The sequence below is a fragment of the Bombina bombina genome, chromosome 7 (genome assembly GCF_027579735.1).
Source record: "Bombina bombina isolate aBomBom1 chromosome 7, aBomBom1.pri, whole genome shotgun sequence".
NCBI lineage: Eukaryota > Metazoa > Chordata > Amphibia > Anura > Bombinatoridae > Bombina > Bombina bombina.
In genome coordinates, this window is record NC_069505.1 from 421110012 (window position 1) to 421130658 (window position 20647).

Below are 20647 nucleotides of genomic sequence, written 5' to 3' on the forward strand. Positions count from 1 at the left end.
GGTGGCTCCAGCATGGCCACACAGGTTTTGGTATGCGGATCTGGTTCGGATGTTCAGTTGCCCGCCTTGGCCACTTCCGTTACGGCCGGACCTACTATCTCAAGGTCCGTTTTTCCATCAGGATCTCAAATCATTAAATTTGAAGGTATGGAAATTGAACCCTTAGTTCTAAGTCATAGAGGTTTCTCTGACTCAGTGATTAATACTATGTTACAAGCTCGTAAATCTGTCTCTAGAAAGATTTATTATAGAGTTTGGAAGACTTACATTTCATGGTCTTCTCATAATTTCTCCTGGCATTCTTTTAGAATTCCTAGAATTTTACAGTTCCTTCAGGATGGTTTGGATAAGGGTTTGTCTGCAAGTTCCTTGAAAGGTCAAATCTCCGCTCTTTCTGTTTTGTTTCACAGAAAGATTGCTATACTTCCTGATATTCACTGTTTTGTACAGGCTTTAGTTCGTATTAAGCCTGTCATTAAATCAATGTCTCCTCCTTGGAGTCTTAATTTGATTCTGAAGGCTTTACAGGCTCCTCCATTTGAGCCTATGCATTCTTTGGACATTAAACTACTTTCTTGGAAAGTGTTGTTCCTTTTGGCTATCTCTTCTGCTAGAAGAGTTTCTGAGCTATCTGCTCTTTCTTGTGAGTCTCCTTTTCTGATTTTTCATCAGGATAAGGCAGTTTTGCGGACTTCTTTTCAATTTTTACCTAAGGTTGTGAATTCTAACAACATTAGTAGAGACATTGTTGTCCCTTCCTTATGTCCTGATCCTTACATTCTTTGGATGTGGTAAGAGCTTTGAAATATTATGTGGAAGCTACTAAAGATTTCAGGAAGACTTCCTGTCTATTTGTTTTATTTTCTGGTCCTAGGAAAGGTCAGAAGGCTTCTGCTATTTCCTTGGCTTTTTGGTTGAAACTTTTGATTCATCAAGCTTATTTGGAGTCGGGTCAGGCCCCGCCTCAGATAATTACAGCTCATTCTACTAGATCATTTTAAGAATGAAGCTTCAGTTGATCAGATTTGCAAAGCTGCGACTTGGTCCTCTTTGCATACATTTACTAAATTATACCGTTTTGATGTATTTGCTTCTTCGGAAGCCGTTTTTGGTAGAAAAGTTCTTCAGGCAGCTGTTTCTGTTTGATTCTTCTGCTTTTGATTTAAGTTTTTTTTTTTTCTTTCAAAAATGAAATTAAACTTATTTTTTTGGGTTGTGGATTATTTCTTTCAGCGGAATATGGCTGTTTTTATTTTTATTCCCTCTCTCTAGTGACTTGAGTGGAAGACTCCACACCTTGGGTATTGATATCCCATATGTCACTAGCTCATGGACTCTTGCCAATTACATCATTGAAAACATAATTTATGTAAGAACTTACCTGATAAATTAATTTCTTTCATATTGGCAAGAGTCCATGAGGCCCACCCTTGTTATGGTGGTTATGATTTTTTGTATAAAGCACAATTATTTCCACATTTCCTTTTGTTGATGCTTTCTACTCCTTTATCACCCACTGCTTGGCTATTCGTTAAACTGAATTGTGGGTGTGGTGAGGGGTGTATTTATAGGCATTTTGAGGTTTGGGAAACTTTGCCCCTCCTGGTAGGATTGTATATCCCATATGTCACTAGCTCATGGACTCTTGCCAATATGAAAGAAATTAATTTATCAGGTAATTTCTTACATAAATTATGTTTTTTCTTTTGGACTAGGATAATCGGATATTATTTATTTTTTTGATCACGTGACGTGCTTGTTAACTATTTGCATATTTTTCACATTCTGCACTTACCCAAGTGGTCTGTGTGCCTTTAGGAACAATCATTAACGATTCACTGGTACTAATTTTTGGTAAACACATAGTTAGTGCATCCTTCTTCCAGTTGGCATATCATACCAAATTGTATCACTTAGTAAGGTTTTTTTTTTCTATTTGTTTTAACCTGTGCTAAACACATAGGTAAAGCCCTTCCTTTTTTAGGATCTTTGTTAGGATTTCTCATCTCATTTGGCACCACTGTGCCTATCTACTTGCTATTGAGCACCTTACATTACAGACAGCCCATTGGGTCTATTTACATCCATCCAACAGGGACCCATTACTTGCTACACTCACATCAGAGAACAAGTTATTAAGGAAAGCTTACGTTTATACTATTAGTTTATACTAATGTTACAAGGTACCTAGTGGGTCCACTTACAGCTATTCCAACAGGAATAAATCTGCACACTAACTATTTATTGTTTGTTCTGTTTAACTGATGTATTTGTATTTTTATTGATGTATTACTATTGGAGACACTCGTTTTAAATGTTTTAAAGTATTGTATATGGATCCATGTTTATTTATATGCAAATAAATATCACATATTGATTTTAATTCACTATTGTTAATATTATTCACGACCTGATCAATCAGACCTGGCCTACTAGTGGCGCTTTGGTTTTTTCACATACTGCGCAAAGGCATGGAAAGGGTGAGTTTAGCACCCCTTTCTTTTTAAAGACACAATGAGTCCACAGATCATCATCCTTACTTGTGGGATTACACCTCCTGGTCAGCAGGAGGAGACGAAGAGCATGTTAAATAGCTCCTCCCTTCCCTCCCACCCCAGTCATTCTCTTTGCCTACGTTAGTCATAGGAAGAGGAAAAGTGAGGTGTTAGATTAGATTCTTCAATCAAGAGTTTATTATTTTTAAAGCAGTGCCAGAGTGTGCTGCTTTGTTCTAGGGTGTAGCCGTAGTCCATATCAGTCTCTTCAGTAGAGCTCTGGTGGCGTTAGAGCAATGGGAACTGGTGGGGCATAATTCTCACTGCGCCTCCCATACATTTATGATGCCCTTATCCTGATGGCTTAAGCAATTTCTAACTCAGGCCTCATCTTTTTCCACAGGGCTATAGGAGGGAGAAGACCTCCTAAACCTGTTGGGGCTGTCCTGCTGTCGGACAGCATTAAGGTTAGTGCAGACTTTTTTTATTCTGGGGCATAATACAAAGGACTCTGAGGAAAAGTGGACACTGCACTTATACGTTTGTTACGCATAAGGCAAATGGAGCCTTGGACATGGGACATAAGGCTCTCTATGTATGGAGGGTTTTTTTATTTGTTGCAGCTTATGTGCAGGCACTGGGGCTGGGAGTAAAGCTGGTCTCTTATTTTTTATTAAAGATAAGACGGTACGGGCTGTGTAGATGTGAACGCCCACGATGGGCGGGGCTATCATTTTGCATGCTTTAGACTTCCTTAGAGGACGCTGCGCAGTTTCATCTTATATTCCCTCCAGACACGTTCCGGTTTAGCTGTGGGACATCTCTGCTGTTAAGTTTGCAGGACGGTGACTTTGCGCATTGCTCTAGAACTGCATGATTTTCAAGGAAAGCAAGTGGTTGTTAGCGCTCTGAAACCTGATCTTCCACATCACTGAAGCATTGCTAGGAGACCGGTCGGCAGGTAGGCGCCTTAGCAGAGCTGCTGAGGTGTAGAGGTGTCTGATTGTGGGAAAAAAACGTTTTATTTCTCATAAGGGTGATACGTTTTTGCTTAAGACAGGAAAATAGTTGCATTTAGTATTTAAAGGCACAGTATCCTGTTAAACATTCAGGATTTATAAATATTCTTTTTGAAATTTGGCATTTCTTTTTGCAAAACTTTTTACATGCAGTAAAAAAGTTCTGTTTTAAAATTTAAAGGGCCAGTAACAATTTTTTTTGCTAATCAAAAATGTATTTTATTTTTTCTGAATTACACTATTTCCTCTATTATGGATTTAGAAGCTGTTCAAAATGTTATTTGTGCCATGTGTTTGGATGCCAATGTGGAACCTCCAGTTCCTTTTTGTCCCTCATGTATTGAGAGGGCTTTAAGCTATAGAGAAAACAAATTTCATGATAAAAATTTGTCAAAGGCGGATGCTTCTCAGGAGTCTAATGATGAGATGCAGAGTATGCCGCAGCTTTCTCCCCAAGCGTCCCAATCTTTAACGCCCGCTCCAGCAGTGCTCTGTACTTCTACTCTAGCTTCTGCTGGAGTTACGTTAAGACATAGCTGCAGTTATGTCTTCAACAATTTCTGATGCGTTGTCTGCCTTTCCTATGCTACAAGGCAAACATAAGAGGAAAGACAACCATGTAGTCAATAAAGTTTCTGATGCTATGGTGGCAATCTCGGATGTACCCTCCCAGGGAACTGAAATGGAGGGTAAAGAGGTTCTATCGGAAGGTGAAATTTCAGACTTGGGGAGTTCCTTACCTTTGACTGATTCAAAGGTTGTCTCTTTCAGGTTTAAACTAGAACACCTCCGCCTGTTAATCAGTGAGGTTTTGGTGACTTTAGACTGTTATTCCACTGTAGTTGTCGCTCCTGAGAAATCGGGTAAGTTGGACAGATATTTCGAAGTTCCTTCTTACTCAGATGTTTTTCCACTTCCTAAGCGAACTTCAGAGATTGTTTCTAAGGAATGGGAGAGACCAGGTATTCCCTTCTCTCCCTCTCCTATTTTCAAGAATATGTTCCCTATAGCTGACGCTGTCAGGGAAACTTGGCAAACGGTTCCTAAGGTGGAAGGGGTGATTTCCACCTTGGCCAAACAAACTACTATTCCTATTGAGGATAGTTGTTCTCTCAAAGACCCCATGGACAAGAAGTTAGAGTGTCTACTTAAAAAGATTTATGTTCACCAAGGTCTGCTATTGCAGGCGGCTGCGTGCATTGCTGCTGTTACCAGTGCGGCAGCTTATTGGTTTGATGCTTTGTCAGAGTCCCTTAAGACAAGACTTCTTTAGAGGAGATCCAGGGTAGGATTAAAGCTCTGAAATTAGCCAATTCTTTTATTACGGGTGCTTCACTGCAAATTACTAAATTGGTAGCTAACAGTTCAGGGTTTTCTATCCTAGCCCGCAGAGCCTTATGGTTAAAACCTTGGTCTGCGGACGTATCGTCTAAGTCCTAAGCTTCTAGCAATTCCTTACAAGGGAAAGACCTTGTTTGGGCCTCGTCTGAAGGAAATTATCTCTATCACGGGAGGTAAGGTTCATCTCCTTCCTCAAGATAAAAGAAGCAAACAGAAAGGATGACAAAGTAATTTTCGTTCCTTTCGAAATTTCAAGGGCAATTCCTTTTCTTCCTCCTCTAAACAGGAAGGAAATTATTCGCAATTTAAGCCTACTTGAAGATCCATCCAGTCTTGGAACAAGGGCAAGCAATCCAAGAAGCCTGCTGCTGATTCCAAGTCAGCATGAAGGGCTTGCCCCGATCCAAGACCGGATCTGGTAAGGGGCAGACTTTCTTTCTTCGTTCAGGCTTGGGTGCGGGATGTTCAGGATCCCTGGGCTATAGAAATAGTGTCTCAGGGATACAAGCTGTAGTTCAAAAATGTTACTCCACAAGGAAGATTTTTTTCTTTCAAGATTATCTGCAGACCAGATAAAGAGGCGTTCTTACATTGTGTAAGAGACCTTTCCACCCTGGGAGTAATTTGTCCCGTTCCTGTACAGGAACACGGGCAGGGTTTTTATTCAAATCTGTTTGTAGTTCCCAAAAAGGAGGGAACTTTCAGGCCTATCCTAGACCTCAAGGGTCTAAACAAATTTCTCAGAGTTCCATCATTCAAGATGGAAACTATTCGTTCTATTCTTCCATTGATCCAGGAGGGTCAATTTATGACGACAGTGGATTTAAAGGATGCATATCTTCATGTTCCTATCCACAGAGATCATCGCAAGTTCCTAAGGTTTGCCTTTCTGGACAAACCCTTTCAGTTCGTGGTCCTTCCTTTCGGTCTAGCCACAGATCCCAGAATTTTCACAAAGGTTCTGGAGTCTCTGCTGGCGGTTCTAAGACCGCAGGTGATTGCGGTGGCACTTTATCTGGACGATATTCGAATCCAGGCGCCATCTTGTCAACAAGCGAGGTCCCATACCGACATTGTTCTATCCTTCCTGAGATCTCATGGGTGGAAGGTAAATCTGGTAAAGAGTTCCTTAATTCCACAGACAAGGGTAACTTTCTTGGGAAATCTAATCGATTCTATATCTGAGGATTTTTCTGACAGAGGTCAAAGATTCTAGATACCTGTCGAGCCCTTCAGTCCAATTCTATGCCGTCAGTGGCTTAGTGCATTGAAGCAATCGGACTGATGGCAATGGGCATCATACCGTTTGCTCGGTTTCACCTCAGACCTCTGCAGTTAAACATGCTCAAGCAGTGGAATGGAGATTATGCAGATTTGTCTCCTTAAATAACCTTGGAACAGGAGACGAGGGACTCTCTTCAATGGTGGATGTCTCTGGATCATCTATCCCAGGGAACATGCTTTTGCAGACCTTCCTGGGTGATTGTGACAACAGACGCCATCCTTTTAGGATGGGGAGCAGTCTGGGACTCCCTAAAGGCTCAGGGAGTATGGACTCAGACAGTCTATTCTTCTGATAAACATTCTGGAACTAAGAGCGATCTACAATGCTCTTCTGGCCTGGCCTCAGTTGGCTTCGGCCCAGTTCATCAGATTACAGTCGGACAACATAACGACAGTGGCTTACATCAATCATCAGGGAGGAACGAGGAGTTCCTTAGCGATGACAGAGGTAGCAAGGATTATTTGGTGGGTGGAGGCCCATTCTTGCCATCTGTCAGCAATCCATATCCCAGGGGTGGACAACTGGGAGGCAGACTTTTCATCCGGGAGAGTGGGAACTCCATCCGGAAGTATTCTCCAACCTGATTCTCAAACGGAATCGGCCGGAGTTAGATCTCATGGCATCTCATCAGAATGCCAAGCTCCCGAGATACGGGTCGAGGTCCAGGGATCCCCAGGCGGAACTGATAGATGCTCTCTGTTTCTTGGTCCTTCAGCCTAGCATATCTATTTCCCCCGTTTGCACTTCTTCCTCGGGTCATTGCTCGAATCAAACGGGAGAAGGCATCACTGATCCTCATTGCCCCTGCATGGCCTCGCAGGATTTGGCATGTTGATCTGGTGGACATGTCATCCCTGCCACCATGGAGACTTCCATTGAGGAAGGATCTTCTCATTCAAGGACCCTTCCTTCACCCAAATCTAGTTTCTCTGAAGCTGACTGCATGGAGATTGAACAATTAATCCTATCCAAGCAGGGTTTTTCTGATTCGTTCATAGAGACCTTGATTCAGGCACGTAAGCCTGTAACTAGAAAGATTTACCATAAGATATGGCGTAAATATCTTTATTGGTGTGAATCCAAGGGGCTACTCATGGAGTAGTTAGGATTCCCAGAATTTTGTCTTTTTTCCAAGAGGGTTTGGAGAAGGGTTTATCGACTAGTTCTCTAAAGGGTCAGATCTCTGCTTTATCTATTTCTTCTGTTATGTGTGATCATTCCACGGGTCATCATTACTTCTGGGATATTATCTGCTCCCCTACAGGAAGTGCAAGAGGATTCACCCAGCAGAGTTGCTATATAGCTCCTCCCCTCTACGTCACCCCCAGTCATTCTCTTGCACCCAAAGACTAGATAGGAGGTGTGAGAGGACTATGGTGATTATACTTAGTTTTTATAACTTCAATCAAAAGTTTGTTATTTTACAATAGCACCGGAGCGTGTTATTACTTCTCTGGCAGAGTTTGAAGAAGAATCTACCAGAGTTTTTCTTATGATTTTAACCGGAGTAGTTAAGATCATATTGCTGTTTCTCGGCCATCTGAGGGAGGTAAAAGCTTCAGATCAGGGGACAGCGGGCAGTTGAATCTGCATTGAGGTATGTAGCAGTTTTTATTTTCTGAATGGAATTGATGAGAAAATCCTGCTATACCGTTATAATGACATGTATGTATACTCTACACTTCAGTATTCTGGGGATGGTATTTCACCGGAATTACTCTGTAAAAGTACATTAAACCTTTTAATAGGTATTTAATTCATGTTAAACGTTTTTGCTGGAATGTAGAATCGTTTGCATTTCTGAGGTACTGAGTGAATAAATATTTGGGCATTATTTTTCCACTTGGCAGTTTGCTTGTTTTGATTATGACAGTTTCGTTTCTCTCTCACTGCTGTGTGTGAGGGGGAGGGGCCGTTTTTGGCGCTCTTTGCTACGCATCAAAAAATTTCCAGTCAGTTACACTTGTAATTTCTGCATGATCCGGTTCATCTCTAACAGAACTCAGGGGTCTTCAAACTTCTTTGAAGGGAGGTAGATTCTCTCAGCAGAGCTGTGAGATTTATGTAGTGACTGTGTTTTAAAATCGTTGCTCTGTGATTTTTATGTTTAAAATTTAATTAGTGTTGCTTTACTAATGGGAACAAACCTTTGCTAACAAGTTGTGTTGTTTTTAAAGAGTGATGCTATAACTGTTTTTCAGTTCATTATTTCAACTGTCATTTAATCGTTTAGTGCTTCTTTGAGGCACAGTACGTTTTTGTTAAATAAGATTGTAACCAAGTTGCATGTTTATTGCTAGTGTGTTAAACATGTCTGATTCAGAGGAAGATACCTGTGTCATTTGTTCCAATGCCAAGGTGGAGCCCAATAGAAATTTATGTACTAACTGTATTGATGCTACTTTAAATAAAAGCCAATCTGTACAAATTGAACAAATTTCACCAAACAGCGAGGGGAGAGTTATGCCGTCTAACTCGCCTCACGTGTCAGTACCTGCGTCTCCCGCCCGGGAGGTGCGTGATATTATGGCGCCTAGTACATCTGGGCAGCCATTACAGATAACATTACAAGATATGGCTACTGTTATGACTGAAGTTTTGGCTAAGTTACCAGAACTAAGAGGCAAGCGTGATCACTCTGGGGTGAGAACAGAGTGCGCTGATAATTCTAGGGCCATGTCTGATACTGCGTCACAGCTTGCAGAGCATGAGGACGGAGAGCTTCATTCTGTAGGTGACGGTTCTGATCCAAGCAGATTGGATTCAGATATTTCAAATTTTAAATTTAAATTGGAAAACCTCCGTGTATTACTAGGGGAGGTCTTAGCGGCTCTTAACGATTGTAACACTGTTGCAATACCAGAGAAAATGTGTAGGTTGGATAAATACTTTGCGGTACCGGCGAGTACTGACGTTTTTCCTATACCTAAGAGATTAACTGAAATTGTTACTAAGGAGTGGGATAGACCCGGTGTGCCGTTCTCACCCCCTCCAATATTTAGAAAGATGTTTCCAATAGACGCCACCACACGGGACTTATGGCAAACGGTCCCTAAGGTGGAGGGAGCAGTTTCTACTTTAGCTAAGCGCACCACTATCCCGGTGGAGGATAGCTGTGCTTTTTCAGATCCTATGGATAAAAAATTAGAGGGTTACCTTAAGAAAATGTTTGTTCAACAAGGTTTTATATTGCAACCCCTTGCATGCATCGCGCCAATTACGGCTGCGGCAGCATTTTGGATTGAGTCTCTGGAAGAGAACCTTAGTTCCGCTACGCTGGACGACATTACGGACAGGCTTAGAGTCCTTAAACTAGCTAATTCATTCATTTCGGAGGCCGTAGTACATTTAACCAAACTTACGGCTAAGAATTCAGGATTCGCCATTCAGGCACGTAGGGCGCTGTGGCTAAAATCCTGGTCGGCTGATGTAACTTCTAAGTCCAAATTACTTAATATACCTTTCAAGGGGCAAACTTTATTTGGGCCCGGTTTGAAAGAAATTATCGCTGACATTACAGGAGGTAAGGGCCACGCTCTACCTCAAGACAAAGCCAAAGCTAAGGCTAGACAGTCTAATTTTCGTCCCTTTCGGAATTTCAAAGCAGGTGCAGCATCAACTTCCACTGCACCAAAACAGGAAGGAGCTGTTGCTCGTTACAGACAAGGCTGGAAACCTAACCAGTCCTGGAATAAGGGTAAGCAGGCCAGAAAACCTGCTGCTGCCCCTAAGACAGCATGAACCGAGGGCCCCCGATCCGGGACCGGATCTAGTGGGGGGCAGACTCTCTCTCTTCGCCCAGGCTTGGGCAAGAGATGTCCAGGATCCCTGGGCGCTAGAGATCATATCTCAGGGATACCTTCTAGACTTCAAATTATCTCCCCCACGAGGGAGATTTCATCTGTCAAGGTTGTCAACAAACCAAATAAAGATAGACGCGTTTCTACGCTGTGTACAAGATCTATTATTAATGGGAGTGATCCATCCGGTTCCGCGGTCGGAACAAGGACAAGGGTTTTACTCAAACCTGTTTGTGGTTCCCAAAAAAGAGGGAACTTTCAGGCCAATCTTGGATTTAAAGATCCTAAACAAATTCCTAAGAGTTCCATCGTTCAAAATGGAAACTATTCGGACAATCTTACCCATGATCCAAAAGGGTCAGTACATGACCACAGTGGATTTAAAGGATGCTTACCTTCACATACCGATTCACAAAGATCATTACCGATATCTAAGGTTTGCCTTCTTAGACAGGCATTACCAGTTTGTAGCCCTTCCATTCGGATTGGCTACGGCTCCAAGAATCTTCACAAAGGTTCTGGGTGCCCTTCTAGCGGTTCTGAGACCGCGAGGAATTTCGGTAGCTCCGTACCTAGACGACATTCTGATACAAGCTTCAAGCTTTCAAACTGCCAAGTCTCATACAGAGTTAGTTCTGGCATTTCTAAGGTCGCATGGATGGAAAGTGAACGAAAAGAAGAGTTCTCTCTTGCCTCTCACAAGGGTTCCATTCTTGGGGACTCTTATAGATTCTGTAGAAATGAAGATTTATCTGACAGAAGACAGATTAACAAAGCTTCTAAATGCATGCCGTGTCCTTCATTCCATTCAACTCCCGTCAGTAGCTCAATGCATGGAGGTGATCGGCTTAATGGTAGCAGCAATGGACATAGTACCCTTTGCACGCCTACATCTCAGACCGCTGCAATTGTGCATGCTGAGTCAGTGGAATGGGGATTACTCAGATTTGTCCCCCACTCTGAATCTGGATCAAGAGACCAGAAACTCTCTTCTATGGTGGTTTTCTCGGCCACATCTGTCCAGGGGGATGCCGTTCAGCAGGCCGGACTGGACAATTGTAACAACAGACGCCAGCCTTCTAGGTTGGGGCGCTGTCTGGAATTCTCTGAAGGCTCAGGGACAATGGAGTCAGGAGGAAAGTCTCCTGCCAATAAACATTCTGGAATTGAGAGCAGTTCTCAATGCCCTTCTAGCTTGGCCCCAGTTAAAGACTCGGGGGTTCATCAGGTTTCAGTCGGACAACATCACGACTGTAGCTTACATCAACCATCAGGGAGGGACAAGAAGCTCCCTAGCAATGATAGAAGTATCAAAGATAATTCGCTGGGCAGAGTCTCACTCTTGCCACCTGTCAGCAATCCACATCCCGGGAGTGGAGAACTGGGAGGCGGATTTCTTGAGTCGCCAGACTCTTCATCCGGGGGAGTGGGAACTTCATCCGGAGGTCTTTGCCCAAATACTTCGACGTTGGGGCAAACCAGAGATAGATCTCATGGCGTCTCGCCAGAACGCCAAACTTCCTCGCTACGGATCCAGATCCAGGGATCCGGGAGCGGTTCTGATAGATGCTTTGACAGCACCTTGGAACTTCAGGATGGCTTATGTGTTTCCACCCTTCCCGCTGCTTCCTCGATTGATTGCCAAAATCAAACAGGAGAGAGCATCAGTGATTCTAATAGCGCCTGCATGGCCGCGCAGGACTTGGTATGCAGATCTAGTGGACATGTCATCCTGTCCGCCGTGGTCTCTACCTCTAAGACAGGACCTTCTGATTCAGGGTCCATTCAAACATCAAAGTCTAACTTCTCTGAAGCTGACTGCTTGGAAATTGAACGCTTGATTTTATCAAAACGTGGGTTTTCTGAGTCGGTTATTGATACCCTGATACAGGCTAGGAAGCCTGTTACCAGAAAGATTTACCATAAAATATGGCGTAAATACCTATACTGGTGTGAATCCAAAGATTACTCCTGGAGTAAGGTTAGGATTCCTAGGATATTGTCTTTTCTACAAGAAGGTTTAGAAAAGGGTTTATCGGCTAGCTCATTAAAGGGACAGATCTCAGCTCTGTCCATCTTGTTACACAGGCGTCTGTCAGAAAATTCAGACATCCAGGCCTTTTGTCAGGCTTTAGCTAGGATCAAGCCTGTGTTTAAAACTGTTGCTCCGCCATGGAGTTTAAACTTAGTTCTTAACGTTTTACAGGGTGTTCCGTTTGAACCCCTTCATTCCATTGATATAAGATTGTTATCTTGGAAAGTTCTATTTTTAATGGCTATTTCCTCGGCTCGAAGAGTCTCTGAGTTATCAGCCCTACATTGTGATTCTCCTTATCTGATCTTTCACTCAGACAAGGTAGTTCTGCGTACTAAACCTGGGTTCTTACCTAAGGTTGTCTCTAACAGGAATATCAATCAAGAGATTGTTGTTCCATCCTTGTGTCCAAATCCTTCTTCAAAGAAGGAACGTCTTCTACACAATCTGGATGTAGTTCGTGCCCTCAAGTTCTACTTGCAGGCAACTAAAGATTTTCGCCAAACTTCTTCCCTGTTTGTCGTTTATTCTGGACAGAGGAGAGGTCAAAAAGCTTCTGCTACCTCTCTCTCTTTTTGGCTTCGTAGCATAATACGTTTAGCCTATGAGACTGCTGGACAGCAGCCTCCTGAAAGAATTACAGCTCATTCCACTAGAGCTGTGGCTTCCACTTGGGCCTTTAAGAATGAGGCCTCTGTTGAACAGATTTGCAAGGCTGCAACTTGGTCTTCGCTTCATACTTTTTCCAAATTTTACAAATTTGACACTTTTGCTTCTTCGGAGGCTATTTTTGGGAGAAAGGTTCTTCAGGCAGTGGTTCCTTCTGTATAATGAGCCTGCCTATCCCTCCCGTCATCCGTGTACTTTTGCTTTGGTATTGGTATCCCAGAAGTAATGATGACCCGTGGACTGATCACACATAACAGAAGAAAACATAATTTATGCTTACCTGATAAATTCCTTTCTTCTGTTGTGTGATCAGTCCACGGCCCGCCCTGTTTTTTAAGGCAGGTACATATTTTTTAAATTATAATTCAGTCACCACTACACCCTTGGCTTCTCCTTTCTCGTTGGTCTTTGGTCGAATGACTGGAGGTGACGTAGAGGGGAGGAGCTATATAGCAACTCTGCTGGGTGAATCCTCTTGCACTTCCTGTAGGGGAGCAGATAATATCCCAGAAGTAATGATGACCCGTGGACTGATCACACAACAGAAGAAAGGAATTTATCAGGTAAGCATAAATTATGTTTTTGTTACATAAACATCTGGCAGATGTCCCAGATGTTCAATCTTATTGAACATCTGGTGAATATACATAGATTGTGGGCTTGACGCTGGGAGATTATGGGAGCTCTTACCCAAGTATCCTAACCTTAACTGTTGCTAAGCTAATGGCAGGGGGGTGTGTTGTTTTGTTTGAAGGGGCAGATTGCGTTTTGTTACCGACATTTTATTTCCCCGTGCGGTCTCTACTTTTCCGGGGGAGTTAGTTTCCGCCCACGATGGGTGGGGCTTAGCGTTTTGAGTGCTTAGCCGCGCAGTTGATATCCGGCAGCATGTCTAGAGGCTCCAGTGTGGCCTAAGTCAGATTGTGTCTGTAATACTCACAAGCGATCTTAGGTGCGCCGTTCAGAGTGCTATTAAGTGATTTGTGGGGACAGGTAGGCGCCGCAGCAGGGCTGTGGCGAGGTGCAAGTGCTAAATTTTGTCCCTAAGGCGTTTTTGCCTAGTTAGAGTGTACATTTATAAGGGAGATCTACTGAAAGTCCTATATTGCTTCCCTGTTATTGCATTGTTTATTGCGGAGCAGTAAAAACTATACAGTTTTAATTTAAAAGACACAGTACACTTGTTTTTTTTCAACAAATTTTTCTCAAAGTTCTGCTTTTAATTTTTAATTACGGTGCCACGACCAATATCTCTATTGCTTGTATTTGTCATGGCTGACCTTCAGGAAAGTACATGTTCTATGTGTTTAGATGCCAATGTGGAACCCCCTATTCCTTTTTGTCCCTCATGTACTGAGAGGGCTTTACAGTTTAAAGAACAGATTTTCTTATATCTAAGGATGATGTTTCTCAGACTGATGAGACTCGGGGTATGCCCCAACTTTCTCCCCAAGCGTCACAGCCTTTAACGCCCGCTCAGGCGACTCTGTGTTCAACTGCGTCCGCTTCATTCACTCTGCAGGATATGGCTGCAGTTATGTCATCCACTCTTTCAGAAGTTTTATCTAAGTTGCCAGCTTTACAAGGCAAACGCAGTAGGACTGAGGCCCATGTGGTCCCTGCGACTTCTGATGCTTTGATGGCGATCTCTGATGTACCCTCCCAGGGCTCTGAATTGGGGGGGTGTGGAAGCTCTGTCTGAGGGGGAACTGTCTGACTCAGGAAGTGCATTGCCCCGACAGATTCGGACTTAATGTCCTTCAGGTTTAAGCTTGAACATCTCCGTCTTTTGCTACGGGAGGTTTTGGTGACTCTGGACGACTGTGACTCTATTGTGGTCCTACCAGAGAAATTGAGTAAGATGGACAGATACTTAGAGGTTCTTCTTATTCCGATGTTTTTCCGGTTCCTAAGAGAATTTCGGAAATTATTGCAAGGGAATGGGAAAGACCGGGTATCCCGTCCTCCCCTTCCCCCTTTTTTTTTTTTTTTTTTTTTTAAGAAAATGTACCCTATAGCTGACACCGTTCGGGATTCTTGGCAGACGGTCCCTAAGGTGGAGGGAGCTATCTCTACCCTACCTAAGCGTACGACTATCCTTATCGAGGACATTTGTGCTTTCAAAGACCCAATGGATAAGAAGTTGGAGGGTCTTCTCAAAAGACTCTATGTTCATCAGGGGTTCCTATTACAACTGGCAGCCTGCATTGTAACAGTCACGACTGCTGCTGCTTTTTGGTTTGACGCCCTAGAAGAGTCTCTTAGGACTGAGACTCCTTTGGAAGAAATACAGGATAGAATTAAGGCCCTTAAGCTGGCTAATTCTTTTATTACGGATGCTTCCTTTCAGATCACCAAATTAGCGGCTAAGAGTTCAGGATTCTCCATCTTAGCACGTAGAGCCTTATGGTTAAAATCTTGGTCTGCGGATGTGTCCTCTAAATCTAAGCTTTTGGCTATTCCTTTCAAGGGAAAGACCCTGTTCAGGCCTGACTTGAAAGAGATCATTTCTGACATTACGGGAGGTAAGGGTCACCTCCTCCCTTAAGATAAGACATCTAAGCAAAGGGGACAGAGTAATTTTCGTTCCTTTCAAAATTTCAAGGGAGTCCCCGCTTCCACTAAACAGGAAGGGACTTATGCACAAGCCAAGTCTGCCTGGAGATGCAACCAGTCTTGGAACAAGGGTAAACAACCCTAGAAGCCTGCTGCTGCTACCAAGACAGCATGAAGGGGCGGCCCCCAATCCGGGACCGAATCGAGGAGGGGGCAGACTTTCTCTCTTTGTCCAGGCTTGGATAAGAGACGTTCAAGATCCCTGGACACTAGAAATCGTGTCTCAAGGGTATAAGTTGGAGTTCAAAAATTCCTTCCCCAGAGGAAGGTTTCTTCTTTCAAGATTATCTGTCGACCAGATAAAGAGGCGTTCTTACGCTGTGTAAGAGATCTCTCCTCCCTGGGAGTAATTTGTCCCGTTCTTGTACAGGAACACGGGCAGGGTTTTTACTCAAATCTCTTTGTAGTTCCCAAACAAGAGGGAACGTTTTGACCCATTTTAGTTCTCAAAAGTCTAAACAAATTTCTCAAGAGTTCCATCCTTCAAGATGGAAACTATTTGGACCATTCTTCCATTGATCCAGGAGGGTCAATATATGATCACCGTGGATCTTAAGGATGCATATCTTCATGTTCCTATCCACAGAGATCATCACAAGTTCCTGAGGTTTGCCTTTCTGGACAAACATTTTCAGTTCGTGGCCCTTCCTTTCGGTCTGGCCACGGCACCCAGAATTTTCACAAAGGTTCTGGGGTCCCTGCTGGTGGTTCTACGACTGCAGGGCATTGCAGTGGCGCCTTATCTGGACGATATTCTGATCCAGGCGTCTTATCAACTAACAAAGTCTCATACCGACATTGTTCTGTCCTCTCTAAGGACTCACAGGTGGAAGGTGAATCTAGAAAAGAGTTCACTAATTCTACAGACAAGGGTTCCTTTCCTGGGAACTCTAATCGACTCTTTATCCATGAAAATCTTTTTGACGGAAGTCAGAAAGTTAAAGATTCTGAATACATGCCGAACCCTTCAGTCCAATCCTCTGCCGTCAGTGGCTCAGTGCATGGAGGCAATTGGATTGATGGTGGCAGCAATGGACATCATTCCGTTTGCTCGTTTTCATCTCAGACCTCTACAACTGAGCATGCTCAGACAATGGAATGGAGATTATGCAAATTTGTCTCCTCAAATAGATCTGATCAGGAGGCAAGGGACTCTCTCTATGGTGGTTGTCGCTGGATCATCTGTCCCAAGGGACATGTTTCTGCAGACCCTCATGGATGATAGTGACAACGGACGCCAGCCTGATAGGATGGGGTGCAGTCTGGAACTCCCTAAAGGCTCAGGGTGTGTGGACTCGGTCGGAGTCTCTACTTCCCATCAATATTCTGGAATTGAGAGCAATATTCAATGCACTTCAGACCTGGCCTCAATTGGCTTTGGCCAAATTCATCAGGTTCTAGTCAGACATCACGACTGTAGCTTACATCAATCATCAGGGAAGGACAAGGAGTTCCTTGGTGATGGCAGAAGTAGCCAAGATAATTCAGTGGGCGGAAGCTCACTCTTGTTATCTGTCGGCAGTTTACATCCCAGGAATGGACAACTGGGAGGCCGATTTTTTGAGCAGGCAGACGTTTCATCCGGGGGAATGGGAACTCCACCCGGAGGTCTTTGCCGACCTGGTTCTCAGATGGGGCAGGCCGGAGCTGGATCTTATGGCGTCTCGTCAGAATGCCAAGCTGCCGAGATCCAGGGATCCTAAGGCTAAACTGATAGATGCCTTGGTCGTTCAACCTAGCTTATGTGTTCCCTCCATTTGCTCTCCTTCCTCAGGTGATTGCTCGAGTCAAACAGGAGAGGGCTTCTGTGATCCTCATCTCTCCTGCATGGCCTCGCAGGACTTGGTATGCCGATCTGGTGGACATGTCATCTCTGCCACCGTGGAAGCTTCCATTGAGACAGGACCTCATTCAGGGACCCTTCCATCATCTGAATCTAATTTCTCTGCAGCTGACTGCTTGGAGATTGAACGCTTGATTTTATCTAAGCGAGGGTTCTCTGATTCGGTCATTGATACCTTGATTCAGGCACATGAGCCTGTTACTAGAAAAATTTACCATAAGATATGGCGTAAATATCTTTATTGGTGCGAATCCAAGGGCTACTCATGGAGTAGGGTTAGGATTCCTAGGATTTTCTTTTCTCCAAGAAGGATTGGAGAAAGGGTTGTCAGCAAGTCCCTAAAGGGACAGATTTCTGCTTTGTCTATTTTGCTACACAAGCGTCTGGCAGATGTTCAATCCTTTTGTCAGGCTCTGACTAGAATCAGGCCTGTGTTTAGACCTATTACTCCTCCTTGGAGTTTGAATTTAGTTCTTAATGTTCTTCAAGGGGTTCCGTTTGAACTTATGTATTCCATAGATATTAAGTTATTATCTTGGAAAGTTTTATTTTTGGTTGCTATTTCTTCTGCTTGCAGAGTTTCTGAACTTTCGGCATTACAATGTGATGCTCCTTATCTTATTTTTCATTCCGATAAGGTGGTGTTGCGTACCAAACCTGGTTTTCTTCCTAAGGTTGTTTCCAACAAAAATATTAATCCGGAAATTGTTGTTCCTTCTTTGTGTCCTAATCCTTCTTCTAAGAAGGAGCGTCTGTTACATAATCTGGACGTAGTCCGTGCCTTGAAGTTCTACTTACAGGTGACTAAGGACTTTCGTCAATCATCTTCATTATTTGTTTTTTTTTCTGGAAAAAGTAGGGGTCAGAAAGCTATGGCTACCTCTTTTTCTTTTTGGCTGAAGAGTATCATCCGTTTTGCATATGAGACTGCTGGACAGCAGCCTCCTGAACGAATTACGGCTCATTCCACTAGGGCTGTGGCTTCCTCATGGGCATTTTAAAATGATGCTTCTGTTGAACAGATGTGCAAGGCTGCAACTTGGTCGTCTCTTCACACTTTTTCCAAATTTTCCAAATTTTATACTTTTGCCTCGTCAGAGGCTGTTTTTGGGAGAAAGGTTCTTCAAGCAGTAGTGCCTTCCGTTTAGGTTCCGGTCTTGTCCCTCCCTTTCATCTGTGTCCTATAGCTTTGGTATTGTATCCCATAAGTAAGGATGAAATCCGTGGACTCGTCTTATCTTGTATCGTAAAAGAAACATTTATCAGGTAAGCATAAATTTCCTTTTCTTTTACAAGTCCGCGGCCCACCCTGTTGTTTTACAAGACAGGTTTTTATTTTTGTTAAACTTCAGTCACCTCTGCACCTTGGCTTTTCCTTTCTCTTCCTAACTTCGGTCAAATGACTGGAGTGGGAGGGAAGGGAGGAGCTATTTAACAGCTCTGCTGTGGTGCTCTTTGCCTCCTCCTGCTGACCAGGAGGTGTAATCCCACAAGTAAGGATGATGATCCGTGGACTCATCGTGTCTAAAAAGAAGCAAATTTATCAGGTAAGCATAAATTTTCTTTTTTAATCTGATCACTTTACCATCACTTTAAGGCTCTGAAGCCCCCATCTGTTAATTTGCTCCTCTAATGTGCTCAGTGCACCTTGTCTGCCATTTTTCTGGTTTGATGAACTTGTAAACTAATCGCCCCATCTGCTCTGTCTTTCATGCAGATATTAAAACAGAATTGCGGACGCCGAGCAAGAGACCAACGGGTGAGCAAGGAGCCCAAGAAGGCAGCGGAGCCGTCTGCATTCACTGACGCAGACTTCAAACGCTTTGAGAAGGAATATTTTGGTGGCAAATAGCAGCCGGCTTGAAGTCCAAAGTACAACTGTATATTTACTATCCTGGTATCTATGGGACTTGATAAACAGGAATCCCAGAGAGGATAATGATCATTTTTCTCATCTGGCTATGGACACTAATAAATGCTGCAAAAGAGGCGTCTCATTTACATTGTGCTCTAAAGGGGCAAAGTGTTTAGGTGAGACGTGTGACAATGTATCTGTTTTATAATATTCAAATAAAAATTGCTGCATCACAAGGAATGTGGGGTGCTCGGAGCCTATAAGGAACGTGCAGTGTTAGTAATGTGCCACTTGGTGGCAGTGTTGACATTTTGAATAAGACAACCATTACACAACCTTGCCAGCTGATAGCCCTCTGGGGTTCAGCATGAGTTGGGTATGTGGGTCACGCTGTTTGTATTCACTCACAGTGAAATGAAGAAGCAAAAGAAAAGCCCTGAAAGAGGAACTGAGCGCTTGGTAAATTCCACAGCAACAGGATCTACTGCGTGGCATTTCCATGAACACTCAGGTTAACCCTTTGCTGCCATTTACAATCATGTACAACTCCAGAATTTTCTAAAAAATTAATAACATCTATCTGTTAACAGAGCCTATCATTTTTATTCTTTTTTTTTTTTTCCAACCTATTGTTGCAGTATTTTTTTGATATATAGCAGTCAGAAAGTTTTGGGCAGTCCATGTATAATATAGAAATACACCAGACAAAGAAAGGGCTATTGCACATATATAACAAAGACCAAAGTGTGCCTTTGTTATATATTTGCAATAGCAATTTCTTTGGTGTATTTTTATATATTATATTGTGACTGAATGCACATTACCTTTTGATCATCATTACTAGCCTAATCCAGAGTTCTACCATCCTTATTGTTTTTATTCATGTATTATATGGGTTATAAAATATATTTTATGTAATTTACTATACTATATATTCATTAGGTTATAATATAAAGTGTATATATTCTTTAATATTTAAAGGACCACTAAATACAATAACATTGCACAATCTAAACAGACAATACAAATAAACAATACACAATATAAACGGACAATACACAATATAAACGGACAATACAATAACTAAACCATACACAATATAAACAGACAATACAAATGAACAATACACAATATAAACAGACAATACAAATAAACAATACACAATATAAACAGACAATACAAATAAACAATACACAATATAAACAGACAATACAAATAAACAATACACAATATAAACAGACAATACAACATAAACAGAGAATACAACAACTAAACAATACACAACATAAACAGACAATACAACTAAAGAATACACAATATAAACAGACAATATAAACAGACAATACAAATAATACACAATATAAACGGACAATACACAATTTAAACGGACAATACAAATAAACAATACATAATATAAACGGACAATACACAATTTAAACGGACAATACAAATAAACAATACATAATATAAACGGACAATACAATATAAACGGACAATACAAATAAACAATACACAATTTAAACGGACAATACAAATAAACAATACACAATATAAACGGACAATACAAATAAACAATACACTATATAAACGGACAATACAATAAACAATACACAATTTAAACGGACAATACAAATAAACAATACACAATATAAACGGACAATACAAATAAACAATACACAATATAAACGG

General features: G+C 42.4%; 1 protein-coding gene across 1 annotated transcript in view; it reads left to right on the forward strand.

The window, feature by feature from the left end:
- The window catches only part of RPS19BP1 (ribosomal protein S19 binding protein 1), a 79018-nt gene extending 59468 nt beyond the window's left edge, over window positions 1-19550 (forward strand). The window contains exon 4 of the mRNA XM_053721278.1: window positions 18821-19550. Coding sequence (XP_053577253.1) covers window positions 18821-18955 — 135 coding nt within the window. The 3' untranslated portion in view covers window positions 18956-19550. The remainder of the gene's footprint in view (window positions 1-18820) is intronic.
- The last annotated feature ends 1097 nt before the right edge of the window (window positions 19551-20647 follow it).